Genomic DNA, 15,642 nt, shown 5'->3' with positions numbered 1-15,642 from the left:
TAGTTGTAAACTAAGAAAAGGAGGTGGTTAAAAGAATACTGAGTATTCACTTTTAGGATCAGTGCTCCAGGTTGGTCTGATGAGAAACTGGTGCTATCAATACCAAGCACTGGATGCTACAGTACCTCTGCTATTTGAACCTCAGGAAACTTGATCTTGTAGCCTCTCTTTTTAGTGCTGACAGAAAGATCTCTCCATCCACTCCCTTTGAGTCCCTAGATCCATGGTCAAAGTATGGTGCCGGAGCATCTAGTAGTTAGGATATATATCCTTGTCCATATTGTAGGTGAATCAGCATTTTCAACTCCTGTTAAGGGTGACTGACCATCTTCGTCCCCAACCAGAACTCATGAAATAGGCAGTTTGCCTATGGGAAGAAGTCAGGTACTGAGTGGCAAAAGTGGCAAAAGTGAATGTTTTGTGTCCTTTACTCTGTCTCATAGCGTTGTGGTGGAAAGTAGCACTCCCCCTCCCCTCCATTTATATGTAGTGCATGGTTCAAACTTGGTACATAAAGCCTTATAAAATGAGAAAGATTGTTTTCTGGGTAGAAAACTAACCTTGACTGTTTAAGTTATTTTACTTTCTTCTTATTATTTTATTTTTATTTTTTATTTTTTATTTTTTGCGGTACGCGGGCCTCTCACTGTTGTGGCCTCTGCCGTTGCTCCGGGCGCGCAGGCTCAGGTGCCATGGCTCACGGGCCCAGCCGCTCCACGGCATACGGGATCCTCCCGGACCAGGGCACGAACCCGTGTCCCCTGCATCGGCAGGCGGACCCTAAACCACTGCGCCACCAGGGAAGCCCTCTTCTTATTATTTTAAAATAAAAGACTTTAAACATTTGATAGCAGTTCTGCCAAGTATTTAAAGTAATTTTGCCTCACAGTGGTTTTCAAAGTCTTTATTTAATTTTTGAGAGCATTCCTAATTTCTGTCCTGGTGCTTGAAGTATAACACAGCCAAGAACTGTTGGACAGTGATTATCGGCCAAATATCTATTATTAGACTCCAAAAATGTCATTCTAGATTTAACTTATTTTGGAATTTTAGAGATTCATTGAAATATACATCACTCTTGTATTTCTGGAAATTTTTAATGTGAAATAGATAAGAAATAAAGTATGGTCTGACTTATATTCCTTTCCACAAGTTTATTTGCTATATACAGATAGTAAATTAAAAGGGTTAGCATGTTAATGCATTAACCTTAAATCCATAGCTTAAATAGTAGTATTTATTAGAGTGGTTAATCTTGGATCACAGTTGTTGACTTCTAGTAAATTACTGACTGCTTTCAAATCCTTAGTAAAATATGTAACTTATGAAATTTTAATGTTTATATGAAGTCCAAACACTGTATCCTTTTTAATTACCTCTACTGACTTATTTAAAATTTTACTGGTTAACTTATAGGATAATTCATAATTTTTTTTTTCACCTTTAGTTTACTTTTCTTAAACAAGAGCTTAATGTAGTGGGATCTGTTTTACTTCATGTAATTACTTTCTTCCTTGTTTTCATTTACATTATTTCCTAAACTTTTTAATACTATATGAGGGAGATATAAGAATTTAATTATTTAATAATATTAATAAAGGTTCGTTTTCAAATTAATTTTTAATATTTAAAAACAAAAATATTTTCCTGAATTACTTTGTTCTATTTGTATTATAGGAATTAACATAAAGTACATAATATAAATAACAGTATATTGTGTTGTTGGGGAGGAACACTGTGGTCGGGTCTGCGGTCTCTTTTTGCTTAAACTGTTTTTTTGTTTTTTGCTTTTAATAATTTATGAGTGAAGGTTAACCAAATAGACACCAATCCTTTGGGTAAAAACAATTATGTTTAGAATACATATTTAGAATAGGAGTCCTTTTAATTCACACCCTGTTCTCATTTTTAGCACTAAAAATGAATTTCAAAAAATCAATGTAAGCATAATCTAGAACCTGCCCCCCCCAACCCCCATCCACCTCTTGCCCCAATTTCTCATGTCCCTTTGTTATCAGCCCTCCTCCAACCACCCCCATCCCTGGAGACCATTGAGCAGTTTATGTTACCTCATTTACCTTTGCAGGAATGTTATGTGCATGAAATCTTATAGCATGTGGTCTTTTGAGTATGGCTTTTTTCACTTAGCATAATGACATTCATTCATGGTTTGAGTGTATCAGTAGTTCTTTTTATTTCTGAATAGTATCCCGTTATATGGATTTTCCACTGTTTGTCCTTTCCCCAGTTGAGAGACAACTGTTTCCACTTTTTGTCAATTATGGGGGGGTAAAAAAAAACAAGTAAAAACATTTGCTGAAGTTTTTCATGTGAACCTAAGTTCTTATTCTACTTGAATATATACTTAGGAAGGATATCGCTGGGCTGTATGTAAAGTGTATGTTTAACTTTAGAAAAATTGCCAAAGTCAACTTCCACAGTGACTGTACTAATTTTGCATTTCTGTTAGCAGTATAGGACAATTCTAGTTACTCTGTATGCTCACTAGCACTTAGTATTTTCAGTTTTTCTTTTAAGCCATTATAATGGGTGTTATCTTACTGTGATTTTAATTTGCATTTCCTTAATGACTAGTGATGTTTTGAGCATATTTTCATGTTTTTATTTACCATTCATGTATCTTTTTTGGTGAAGTATCTGTTCAAATCTTTTGTCCATTCTCTAAAAATTTTTCTTTAATTTGTGTTGTTTAGGGATTTTTTTTCAAGAATAGCATCTTCTGAATACAAGTCCTTGTCAGATATGTGATTTGTAACTGCTTTTCCCCCATCTGTGGCTTATCTTCTCCATAGCTTAATGTAACTTTTGAGTGCTTTTTAAGGAACTGAGTTCTTCATACTGATGAAGCTCTTTTTAACAGTTTTTATTTATGGATCATGCTTTTGGTGTCGTATCTTTGAAGTCTTTGGTTAACCTAAGCTTATAAAAGCTTTCTCCTATATTTTCACAGTTTTATAGTTTCAGGTTTTGCATTTTGTTTTATGATCCATTTTGAGGTTTTCTGTATGGTGTGAGAGGTAGGGTTTGAGGCTGAGTTTTTTACATTGGGATATTCATTAAATCCAGCACCATTTGTTGAAAAGACTGTTCTTTCTCCACTGTATTGCCGTTGCAAGCTGTGTTGAAAATCAGTTGACCATATATTTGTGGGTCTATATCTGGACTCTATTCTGTTCTATTGATCTGTATATCTGTCCTTTCTGTAGTGTACCATATTGTTTTGTTTATTCTAGCTTTATAGTAAATCTGGAAATCAGTTGGTGTAAGTCTCCCAGCTGTAAGATTTAGATCCAAGGATTTCTTGGGTTTTGGTGCTATTATAAATGGTACTCAAATTTTTAAAATATTCTAATTATTCATTACAGTTTATAGAAATATGACTGTTTTGTATCTGTTGACCTTAACTGACTTAAACTCAGTTTTAGTTCTAGTAGCTTTTTTTTTGTTGATTCTTTAGGACTTTCTAATAGTCATGTCATCTGCAAAAAAAAAGATCATTTCATTTCTTCCATTCCAGTTAGTATGCCTGGTACTTCTTTTTCTTGTATTGGCTGAGGCCTCCACTGTAATGTGGAATAAGAGTGGTAAGAGCAGACATCCTTGCTTTGTTTTTGATATTAGGGGAAAATATTCAGGGTTTTAACTGTAAGTACGATGTTAGGTGTAGGTTTTTTGTAATTGCTCTTGTAAGATTATTTTTCAAGAAAAAATTTCTAAGACCTATTTTAAAAATTGTTAAAATCAGGATAAAATCATAATGGTATCTTAAGACGGTGATGTAATTGGCATTGCCTGTGCATGCTCACATTTGTTTAGTATTCCACATTGCATGTCTAGACAGTTATAACCCTTCAACATTTCAGTTAACAAATTATTTAAGGATCATTTGAGGAAGAAATAGAGCTCTGTTGTTTGAGAACTTTCCTTTGACATCTTCTGTTAAGGTCAACGTAGCGCCAACATTAAAAAATAATATCATGAGGAAACAATCAGATGACAATGTGAGGTATTCTATAAAACAGCTAACCTGGTTTCTTCAGTAAATAAATGCCATGTTTGAAAAGAGGAGATGAGTTGTTGCAAATTATGGAGACTTAAGAGATATAAATTGAGAGGTAATTGATAGACCTTGTTTAGATTCTGATTTGATATATAATGAAGTACTTGGGAGTGGGATTTGCCTCAGAATATATGAAGAAAAACAAAAAGAAAGAAAGAAAAAAGGGTGGTTAAGCAGATGACACAATGTTGATAATTTGGTTTAGGAATTTATTTGAGGCCTGTTATTCTATATTAAAATGTTTGAAGGTTTTAATTATAAAAGTTTTTTTTTTAATATGCAGAATGGGTGTCACCAACTTGGAAGAAAATCTTGGAAAGATGAATGGGACACTTTTTTCATAAATACTGCATCACCAGTACTCTTTACGGCACAAAAGACTAATATGTAGAAAAAACTGTTACTGGTGACTGATTTGAAGAGTAATTCAGAAGAGTTGGACTTTGAATGTTGATGAAGTTTTAGGAATTTTTAGCGTACATTAGGAAATAAAAGCAAATTAATATGGGATGTTCCTTTTATTGAAATGTTAGCTTGCTTTCTCACTCAGGAAAGCTCTACCCCAAAGATAAATGTGTGAAAATAGAGATTCATGATGCCTTTAGAGGACTGTAGAAAATTTTTGGATGTTTTGTCTTGAACAGAGATAATGTATTGATAGCAGGAATGTTTGTTTATTTGCTGTACTTTATTTCCATTTCTCTAGTTATAAATAATATAAAATGTCTCTGAAGAGGTTAATTTGGAAAAATTTGGTAGGTCATGATTAGCCACATAGTCAGGAAGATAAAGAGTTATCTGACATCCCAAGAAAAAAAATATTTATCCAGTTTTATCATTTAAAAAAAGTCCTGTAGAGAAAACCCTTAAATGTAACTACACTTTTTTGAATTCTTTCTGATTGGAAAATAAGGAGAGATGCATTTTGAGATGTCAGTTGGTGTAGTAAATGCATTAAAAATGCGTTGTGGATTTAACATGTGTTTCAATTCTCTGTCAAAATTTTCTCTGGTGAGTACTTTTGTCAAGACACCAAGTAAAAGGCAGAGGAAATTTTCTTCTGCAGATGTTGTTTGCATCCTTTCAATTTTTTGCTATGTTGAAATGAACTAATATAGTATAGAAGAAAATTAACTATCTTCTCTAGGGCATTTTATAATTTTTACATATGAAAAGAACATTAGGAATACATGAAACATTGTTAGTCTGTTGGATTCTCTTGTGTTAGAGTTACTTGTGGCTCTAAGTAATGCTACAACATATTTCAAAGGCAAATATGATGCTTCCCCAAATGTTAAACATTAATGAAATCATGAGTTCAGGAAATAAATTTGATGTTATATTAAGATTTAATTTTCTGACATTCTCCCTATAATCATGTCCTTAAAATCATATTCACATACTGCTTTCAAAACATTTAAAGAAATTTGTGTAATGTCATTTTTGGATATTTTTTCCTGGTTTTCTCTCTTAAAATACATATGGTAACCTTTGTATTAATTTGTGACATTTTGTTACTTTAAATAGAACTTTAATAACAAAATTAGTCTTTGTGACATTATTAGGTAGAAAGATTAATTTGAGAATTTTGGATGATTTCAAACTTTGAAGAGGCAGGTTGGTAAGACCTTTATGTGGGGGGGATTGTACCATGCCTATATTTCAATAACTTTAAAATCAAAACACATTATTCCCTTCTGTACATAAGTATCTTATGACTTTGGGCAATTATTTAACTTCTTTTCTGTGTTTCAGTGCGATTTAATCTACTTAAATTAGCTCATTAACCTTGCTTTAGAAAAATATTTTTAAAGTTTCTTTTATTTTTATTTGGATGCCCTGCTTACTGGTTCATTTTTTTGTTTTGCTTTGTTTTGTTTTATTTTCAGTTGTGGAAGAAGGACTCTGGGAAAATGGCCTTTCCTACGAATGTCGGACGCTGCTCTTCAAAGCGATCCACAATCTGTTAGAAAGGTAAGAGAAGGAATATCATCACGGTGGTTTTGACACACCCACGTATAATGCTAGATACTCAGAGGGTTTCCTGTAATTCTGAAAACACTTTCACATACAACTTTATAAAAATGTATATAAATCTCTTCTTTCTTTTTATATTGATACAATTTCAAACTTAGAGAATTTCTAGGAGTGGCACAAAGTACTCCATATATCCTTTCACACAGCTTCACTAACAGTTTTTCTTTTGCCCAGTTTGCTTTATAATTTGTGTGATTCCTCACCCTCTCACCCACCCTGCTTTTGCACCCAATGTGAATCACGTGTGTGCATGTGTGTGCATTCAGATTTATTCCCTTAAATGCCTGAGAGTCATTTACACACTTGAGATTCTTTTTCTGTAACTCCGAAGTATTTAGGTATACATTTCCTGAGGACAAGGACATCCTCTCCTATAAGCCCAGTACAATTATGAAAATTAGGAAATAAAACCTTGATAAAATGCCATTATCTAATCCATAGTTCAACTCAGATGTTCCCATTTGTCCCAGTTACGTTCATTTTAGCTTAACTTCCCTCCCCCAAGATTAGTAGTAATCATGCATTATATTTAGTTCTCATGTCATTTTAAATCTAGAAGAGTTCCTTAACCTTTCTTTTTCTTCCTCAACATTGACATTTTGGATGAGTTAAGGCCATATGTTTTATATAATGTACCTCAATTTGAGATAGTTTCCTCATGATTAGATTTAGTTTATGCTTCTTCAATAGGAGTACCATAGAAATCATGTTGTGTCCTTCTCAGTGTATCGAAAGAGGAGGCCCATTTGTTGAGCCTCTCATTATTGACGATTATTAGCATTGATCCCTCTTGTGAGTGGTGTTCTGCCAAGGTTCTCCACTGTAGATTAATAAGTAACTATGATCTTTGTTATTTCTGTCTTTGAAATTAATAAGTAATTTGTGGCCAGATCCAATGAGATTGTGTAATTATCCCATTTGTTATGAAATTCTGAGTCACTTGGTTAAGCTTCTATTGGTGGTCCTTGTCTCTATCAGTTATTACTTGTATGACTGTAATGTCACCATTCCTTCTCTTTGTTGGCATTCTTTTGTAAGGAAAAGATTTTCAGTTTCTGCCATGGATTGATTATGTATTTCTCTTTCTCCCTTAATCTTTCTATCTATATAAATTTGGAAAAGAGGGATTCCTGTTCTACTCAGTGAATTATAATTTATCACTATCATTTAATTTGATGCCTAAGTACTTGCAGATTCGGCCGGGGGGAAGCCCCTTCATGAGGGCTCCTGTGGTTTTTTGACCTGTCCTCATCATTGTTTGAGCACCTCCTTACTTGCTGGCATAACAATATGTCCCAGGCTCTGGATGGTGTTTTAAGGGGAGGCATAGATGAGAAAGAATGGATTATTTAAGAATGTCTATGGGAAAAACTTCGTACTTCCTTCCCTGAGTTTATATATAGTTCTTTTAGGTGATCAAAACTGGAAGGACATTCTAGTACCTTTAAGTTTCTTATCCAAGCTATTATCTAGGGTAATATCACTGCTTAGGATTCTTAAGTTACAGTTAATAAGTTGTCATAATTTAAGTCACTCAGAAAGACTTTTCCCACCAAATTTATCTATTTTTCATTCTGAACTTTTGTTCCTGCTTCTGTGATTTGGAGTAGACCTAGAGGCTATCTGTTACTAAGGCAGTATATTTTAGAAGCACTGATTTTAAGAGTTGAGTACTCTTAAATATTCCAGATATTTGGCAGTTCTTTCTCCCATTGCAAAACAAAACAAAACACACGTATACACAAAGTCCCTTCAGGAAAATGTGGAAAATTTACTATTTCCATAATTCTGTGCCAGAATAAAGCTCTTATATCTGTATAGTAATTAATGTACCTTTAAACACAGTCCTTTTAACATAATTTTTTAAAATTAATTAATTAATTTTATTTTTGGCTGCGTTGGGTCTTCATTTCTGCGTGCAGGCTTTCTCTAGTTGCGGTGAGCAGGGGCTACTCGTGATGCGCGGGCTTCTCATTGCGGTGGCTTCTCTTGTTGTGGAGCACAGGCTCTAGGCGCATGGGCTTCAGTAGTTGTGGCTCACGGGCTCAGTAGTTGTGGCTCGTGGGCTCTAGAGCACAGGCTCAGTTGTTGTGGCACATGGGCTTGGTTGCTCTGCAGCATGTGGGATCTCCCTGGACCAGGGCTCGAATCCATGTCCCCTGCATTGGCAGGCGGATTCTCAATCACTGCGCCACCAGGGAAGCCCCAATAATTTTTTAATGTATATGGAACAAAGTACATATTTTTAAAAATTGTAGCTCACTGTGTTGTTTTTTATATCATAATTCTTTTCAGAAAAATATTAATGAATTTGTGATTGAATTGTATTCTTTTTAGTATTTTGTGTTTTAAATGGTAGCATGTTTCTTTGTTGGAAGAAAATTAGAAGAGCAGAAAAACTGGGAGAAAAGAGAAATGCAGAAAATTAATTCATTCTGTGCTCATGTATTCAGAGTTTATGATAGAAACTGTAGTCTAGGTCAGATTGAATTATTATTTTATAAGAAAGTTAATTGTGTCATATGCAGTATGTCATGCAATAAAGCTTGAGATAGTTCAGAAGAACTTTGGGTTGGGCCTTGGTTTGATTTCAGGGTCTGTTATTTGGACAGTTGCCCTAACCTCACAAAGTCTTAGTTAATGCCCTTTAAGTTAAATGTAGGATACTATGCATCTTGAGCTTTTGTTAGATGTTGTATATGATGCCTGCCACATAATACTTGACCTATTTTCAGTAATTATTAATTCCTTTTCCCCATAAATTATTATTTTGCGTATTTTAATTTGAATTCTCCTATAGGAGTTTATTTTGAAACAAAACAGTGTTTCTTTTAGAAAATAATGAATAATTAAGCTGTTCCGCTCCCTTTCTACTATTAGAATGGGTGAGTTGAGATTCTTTTGAAAATTTTTAATAGTTCTTTTGTCCTTTAAAATAATATTGTCTTTTCATCAAACTTTAAGTAACTGTGTTATATGAATGAAAATTACCCTACTCATGAGACAGGGAAGCATTTTACATGATTGTTTTTAGCTCTCTTTATTCATTGTCAACAGAAACTGGGTTGGCTAATACATGCTTGCCCTTTTGTTCTTCTCATAGCTTAGAGCACTTGCTGTAACTTACTTATCTGTTTACAACCTAAATTTATTGAAATACAGTTTACTATCTTACTCTCAGCAATTTTCTGTTATGTCTTTGCATTTCTGTTTAGATAAGATTGACTTAGTTTCGCTAACAGAAGTATTGATATTACTATTTCCAAGGTTGGACACAACATTAAAAGTCATTTAGTCTGTTTACCCAGCTAATTCTGGAATACCATTCTAAATATAATATCCTTTTTATGTATTCCTTGTCTACTTCTGATTATGTGAGCCGAACTTTCCAAAGTTCTTTTCATCTTCTGAGAATACTCACTGTTAGAAAGTCTTTCTTATGCTGAGCAGAAGTCTGTCTCCCTGTAGTTTTCTTTTCTTTACCTTGATTCTGTTCTTTGGGGGTCATATATAATTCATCTAACCCTACTTCCATGGGGTGGCCTGTTTACTCTCTTGGTCCCCTAAGTTATTTATTTTTCCTTGTTTGTGGTTCTTACTATATATTACTATATATCCTTATATATTCTTATTATATATCCTCACCGCTTTCCTCCAGCCTACCAGATATTCCTCTAGTCAGTTCAGTTCTCTTCATTTTGATTGCCACTGACCTACTTTAAAACTTCATAAGTGTTTCACGAAGTATTGCAGTGGCCTCTTTAATCAATCAGGTTAGACTCAGTTATGCTGCAGTAACAAAAGACCTTGAAAGCTCTTACTGTCTTTTGACAGTTGAGGTTCATTTCTTGCTCATGCTGCTGACCATTGTGAGTCATTTACTGCAGCACTGCTCTATGTCCTCTTACCTCCAGGCAGGAATTATGCTGTTGGGGCACCCCCTGTCAAAGATTCCTGCTAAAGAGCAAAGAGCAATGGCAAAATACATAATAGCGCATTCATTGAAGCCTCTGTTCAGAAGTGGTACATGCCATCTCTGCTCATATTTCATTGACCAGGACATTTACCACCAAGCTTAAAGTCAAGTGGATGAGAAGGTATTATCCATCAGTGGGAGGTACCAAAGTCACATGGCCAAGCTTGATGTCAGTGGGACAGGGAGCGATAGCACATATTTGGGAAAAGGATACAATCTACCATACCTCTTAATTGAGGTCTTCTCTCTTCTATTAACCTATACTCCAAACAGGTGCTGTTTATATTACTAAAAACACAGATATGTTTCTAAGACACAATTATCGGTGTATTTATACATGTTTTTGAAACCTTTGAGCCATATTGGCTTCTTACGGTATTTTCTTCACCTGTGATTTCTGAGTCACAATTTCAGTATCTGAAAGTGTGTAGGCCTTCTAAGTCTTATGGTTTTAGATCATACAATCATGGTTATTTTTCCTCTCTTAGAAGGTAGTGTGCTTCCTGTTTTCTTAATGATCAATTATCCCTTTTTGGCAAAATGACCAGAATAATAAAATACCATTTTGTTTTTTTACTTCTATAGAATATGCTAATTTGACTTGACTCCCCCGCTTCACCCTTTTGTGCCTGCTTTCTCTCTCTTTCTCTTTTTAAAAATAATGCTCTATTTCAGACTGTCTTCATCAGTCTTTGCAATTTCATGGGATTTTGTGTGTATTTCTAATGAACTTGTCAAAGGTTACACTTTGTATTTTAAGTTTAGGTTGTCTCACACTCAGTAATAGAAAAGCACTTTGCTGTGAATAGAGTTTGGAAAACAAAAACCTGCAGGTTTTTTCAGAAATTTCATTTGGCATTTTTAACATTGCAGATTTAATGGCTATTACTCTTATGTTATTATAATTTGTATAGTTTTCATAATATACCATATCCTTCTCATGTAACTATTTAAATAAAGTAGAACATTTGGTTGAAAAGCTTTAAAACAAATCCAGGATATGTGTGCAGTTCATATCACCCAGAGTTTTTATTAATGCTTCAGTGATTTGCACCACATATGGGACTTACAAAAATCTTGCTTTTGTAGCTTTGAAGAAATACTTAAAATGTCTGCCCTAATGCTGTCAAATTGTTATTATGTGTGGTAGTATACTTTAATTATAATTTTCTTAATTTTTTAAAATTAAACACAGCTGATTTTGATGGAAAGGTTTTGTTGTGTTTTTTTTTCCCCCCTCTAAAATGCAAATCATTGCTTTGCACACAATGGAAGATTACACGGGTCTCTTGAAGCTGTTACGCTCTGTCCGGTCCATGCTTACTTAGGGAGACTTTAATCTATGGGTATTTGATATTTGTAAAACATAATGGCTCTTTGGAGTAGTCCATTGGTGCTGCTTTCCTAATGGATTGTCAGCCTATTCACCCACGGTAGTTTATAACACAGCTGTAAAATTGCCTTGGCTCAGAGCTTCTTATTTGCCAAGAGTTGGTGTTTAGAGTGAAGATACTCAATTTGGAAAAGTACAGTAAAAATAACATGGAGAAAATTGGAATTATATGATAACAGTAACATTATATTTGTAAATTAGTAGCTTTCAATGCCCTGTGGTACTGTGATCCAATAGAGGTGATTATCAGAGGGCAAAGGAGCAAGGTCCTTGGATGTGGCGGTTCAAGGATTTCAAGGCGACGAATATATTCAGTAGAGAATGGTGATAGAGTATAGCCCTAGTTGAAGAAATGGTTATGTGATACTGCAACACTGAGGATCCTTTGGTAAATAAGGTGATTAGAGGAGCTGGAAATGAGTAATTAATAAATTCCTGTTTTGTTAAATTGCTACAGTGTGCAGTTCTTTAAAAGAAGTAGAAAAATGAGCCTTTAGACCTAAGGGGCATGTGCATTAAAGGAAGAGACACTACAGACATTGTAGACACAAGTGAATGAAAGCATATATCTAATTGTAAATGTCTAGAGAAAAACATGTTCACCCTAAGACTAATTATTTCATCTATTAATATTTTTAGGACTGGGAAAGGATTAAGACTTTAAATTTATTATTATTATTAGTGTGGTTAGAGAGTGGGATTAGACACTAAATGTTTGAAAGTCAAATGGATGTTTCAGGTGAGGCTAGTCCTACAAAAGACCTTAGCCTTGCAGAGATTTTGGAGAGGGTGGAAATAATAGGAATTACTTGGCCAGAGGAGACAGCATCCACTAGGGCACAGTAGGAATCCGAAGTAATGAAGATAGAAGGGATTAGTTGAAAAAGGTTTCTTCAGCCTTAAATTATATGGGTTGGGTTTTTTTTGGGTTTTTTTTGTTTTTAGTTGGGAATTGAGAGCACTGCAGTTTCTTGGGAGGAGACTTCATACATGTTTCATGTAAATTGGATTGGTAAGGTAAAGATTTTGATGCTGGTGAGGATGTTCTGGTATGAAGTTATATAAAATTTAGTCTATCTAAGTAGCTCTGTAAGTAGATGATAACACTGAGGGGCAGTTTAGTTGAGGATGCGGTAGAGGAACACTATCCTTGGACTTTTTAAATCTATGAAAACTGTCACACCTGCGTAATATGAGGGGCACAGAAGAGCCAGGCCAGTGGTGGCTCCCTTCTAAACCTCCCAACTATCCCGTCTGCGAAATGGCTTGCTGATGATTTATGCTGCGGCTGCGGCTGCGGCTCTTGTAAACTTAGGTCAGGTCAGCCCATGGCTTTGGGGTTAGAGATTGGGGCTTGCCAGCTTCAGAGTCAGGTTGTTCTTGTAGTTAATTATTTAGAGCTGTTGGGCATGACACAGAAACATGTACACACACACAACCTGATTTCTTTTTTATTTTTCAGCACGTGTTTGTTTCTTTTCTTCTTGAAACAGTGATTTTCTAGGGAGGTAGTAGGGGGCTTGGAATTATTTCTAAAGAGGAATACTTACCTAGAACTGTTGCTTACTAAACATTTTATAAATCTGAAATCACATTGTGATCTTTAAAGATAATATTGAACTACTTTACAGAATTTTGTCGTATCTTAATAGTAAGGTAATTTTGAAAATCTCAATAACAATGCTTGGCATTACTGAGTGGACAGCCAGGGTTAACTGATACATAGTCTTAGCACTATTTGTGATGTTGATTTAAAGCACTTTTTGGCAGATGAAGTTTGTCTGCTAGGTTTATATATTTATCAACTTAAATATAAATTTTGTCCCTCAAAAACAGTAAAATAAAGGTTGATAGACTTATAAAAGAGGGAAATTATATTTCTGATATTCTGTAGTTTTTATACCTTAGCATTCTCTCTCTTAAAAAGATTTGCTTAACTTTGTTCTTCAAGTATAATTAAAACATATGGGCAGTAGTGCCAGTCTTCCTAAACATTTATTCTATTCTATTGTGTTCTGTTCTCTTCTCTTCTCTTCTGTTTATATTTGGCTGCGTTGGGTCTTTGTTGCTGCACACGGCTTTCTCTAGTTGCGGTGAGCGGAGACTACTCTTCACTGCGGTGCGTGGGCTTCTCCTTGCGGTGGGTTCTCTTGTTGTGGAGCATGGGCTCTAGGCGCCCGGGCTTCAGTAGTTGTGTCACGCGCACTTAGTAGTTGTGGCTCGCGGGCTCTAGAGCGCAGGCTCAGTAGTTGTGGCACACGGGCTTTGTTGCTCTACGGCATGTGGGATCTTCCTGGACCAGAGCTCCAACCGGTGTCCCCTGCATTGGTAGCCAGATTATTAACCACTGCGCCACCAGGGAAGTCCCTTCCTAAAGTTTTTTAACACCTATGTGAATTTCCACACGTTGAGTATCTACTATGATTTTAGTCTGGAGTGAGTGGTGATGGACTACAAAGAAATGAAGTACATAATTTTTTTCTACCTCAAACACATGCACACAAGAAAATTCAAATAACAGTGTGAGTCTGGCCATGATTAGTGGTTACAAACAAGAAGGGTAACAGTATTATACTGCAAATGGGAAAATACTCATTGGTGTATAATAGCATTCATTTCTCAGATATTTATTGAAGACCTGTTACTTTAGAGCAGAACATAAAGCATATTACATAATAGGCACTTAAATATTTGTTGAATATTGCCAGTAAATAAGGTAGATAACTGTGTCTGCCCCCAAATTGCTCATAGCTTCTTGGGAGAAAAGAGCCACAGAAATGATTCATTACAACTCAGTGGAGAAAGTACAGAGTTGTAGATGTTAGAATGCTGTGCTGATCTGGGACAGAAAGGATGAATAGAATTAAATAGAGGAGGAAGGGATATAATGGGATAGGCAGGGATTCTAGGCCAAAGCAGGGTTAGTAGTGATTAATGGTAGTGTTTAGTACAGAAGTTCTCACTCTAGGATCTGCTTCCGAGTTCATCAACACTATGGAATTGTATGTAGTATTTTGCTTTTCCTTGCGGTTTTTAGGAGGAAGAGTCTATAATAACTTTCATTAGATTTTTTTTAAAACATAGAATCATGACCCCAGAATGATTGAGAACCAAGAGCTTATTAGTACCACAATATATTATCTGCTCCTGAGCCAGCATAGTCCCAGGTATCAATCAGGTGGTAGAACTGTCTTTCTTAGCAAAGCCACATGTCTCATCACATTTCTTCCCATAACTTAAAGTACAAAACACCAGATGGAAATACTTTCTGTATTGCTTAGTCTTGGAGGCTCCATGTGTATCTGTATACGTGTGTGTGTATCTGTGTGTGTGTGTGTGTGTGTGTGTGTGTGTGTGTGTGTGTGTGTGTGTGTGTGTGAGAGAGAGAGAGAGGGAGAGGGAGAGGCAGAGAGAGTTTCTCTTTTGGACCAACCACAGTTGAGATTTAAGAGACTGAGGAGTGTAAAAATTGATGGTGATAGTTGCTGAGTTCTTTTTACCTGTTTTTTGAGTAAAAAGAAACTTTGCCTTCATACTTAACCATATCTACATCGAACTCAGCAATTCTTTAATTCTCTATTGAGTTGCAGGTCAGGGCAGAGAAAGGGGGCACATTCAGCGTCTTCATTAATTTGGTCCCAACCTTCTCTGAGGTACTTGGTGACTTTGCTAACTTTCTGCCACATCACTGGTGACAGTATGACTTTTGACGACTCCCTTATGCAGAAATAAGTCAGTTGCAAATCCAAACTGTGTTAAAAACACTGCTCATTCAGTGCAATTGTGTGTTTTCATGTTTTCCTTTCAGTGAGAGGGAAATCACGGATCACATAGAAGCTGATTAGTGGTTGAAAATCACGTAAATCATTCATGACTCTCATTTGGAACCAGATGATTTTGGATTGAAGAATCAGTAGTTTCCATGGCTGTTTTGTGTATTAGTGATAATAACCTTTTGTTGACTTTGCCTGACAAAGAAATATGATCTGTAGTGGAAACTCCAGGAGATACATTAGCACAGAGAGTTAGGCTCCCAGCATTTTCATTAGCTTTTTGCCTTTTGCCTTTGTCCTTGAGTGGTCTTGGCTGTGCACTGCTGCTCTTCCACTCCAATCCCTCATTTGTTCTGGAATGAAAACAGTAAATAGAATTTGT

General features: G+C 35.4%; 1 protein-coding gene across 4 annotated transcripts in view; it reads left to right on the top strand.

Moving 5' to 3' along the window:
* The window catches only part of MED13L (mediator complex subunit 13L), a 290,790-nt gene that overhangs the window by 151,752 nt on the left and 123,396 nt on the right, over window positions 1-15,642 (top strand). For all 4 annotated transcript variants that reach the window (XM_079942817.1, XM_079942816.1, XM_079942818.1 and 1 more), the window contains exon 3: window positions 5,971-6,055. In XM_079942817.1, the coding sequence (XP_079798943.1) occupies window positions 5,971-6,055 (85 nt within the window). The remainder of the gene's footprint in view (window positions 1-5,970; window positions 6,056-15,642) is intronic.

The sequence above is a fragment of the Stenella coeruleoalba genome (genome assembly GCF_951394435.1).
Source record: "Stenella coeruleoalba genome assembly, chromosome: 14".
In the NCBI taxonomy this organism is placed as follows: Eukaryota; Metazoa; Chordata; class Mammalia; order Artiodactyla; family Delphinidae; genus Stenella; species Stenella coeruleoalba.
Note: the sequence above shows the minus strand (reverse complement) of the source record. Positions and strands in the feature narration are given on the sequence as shown.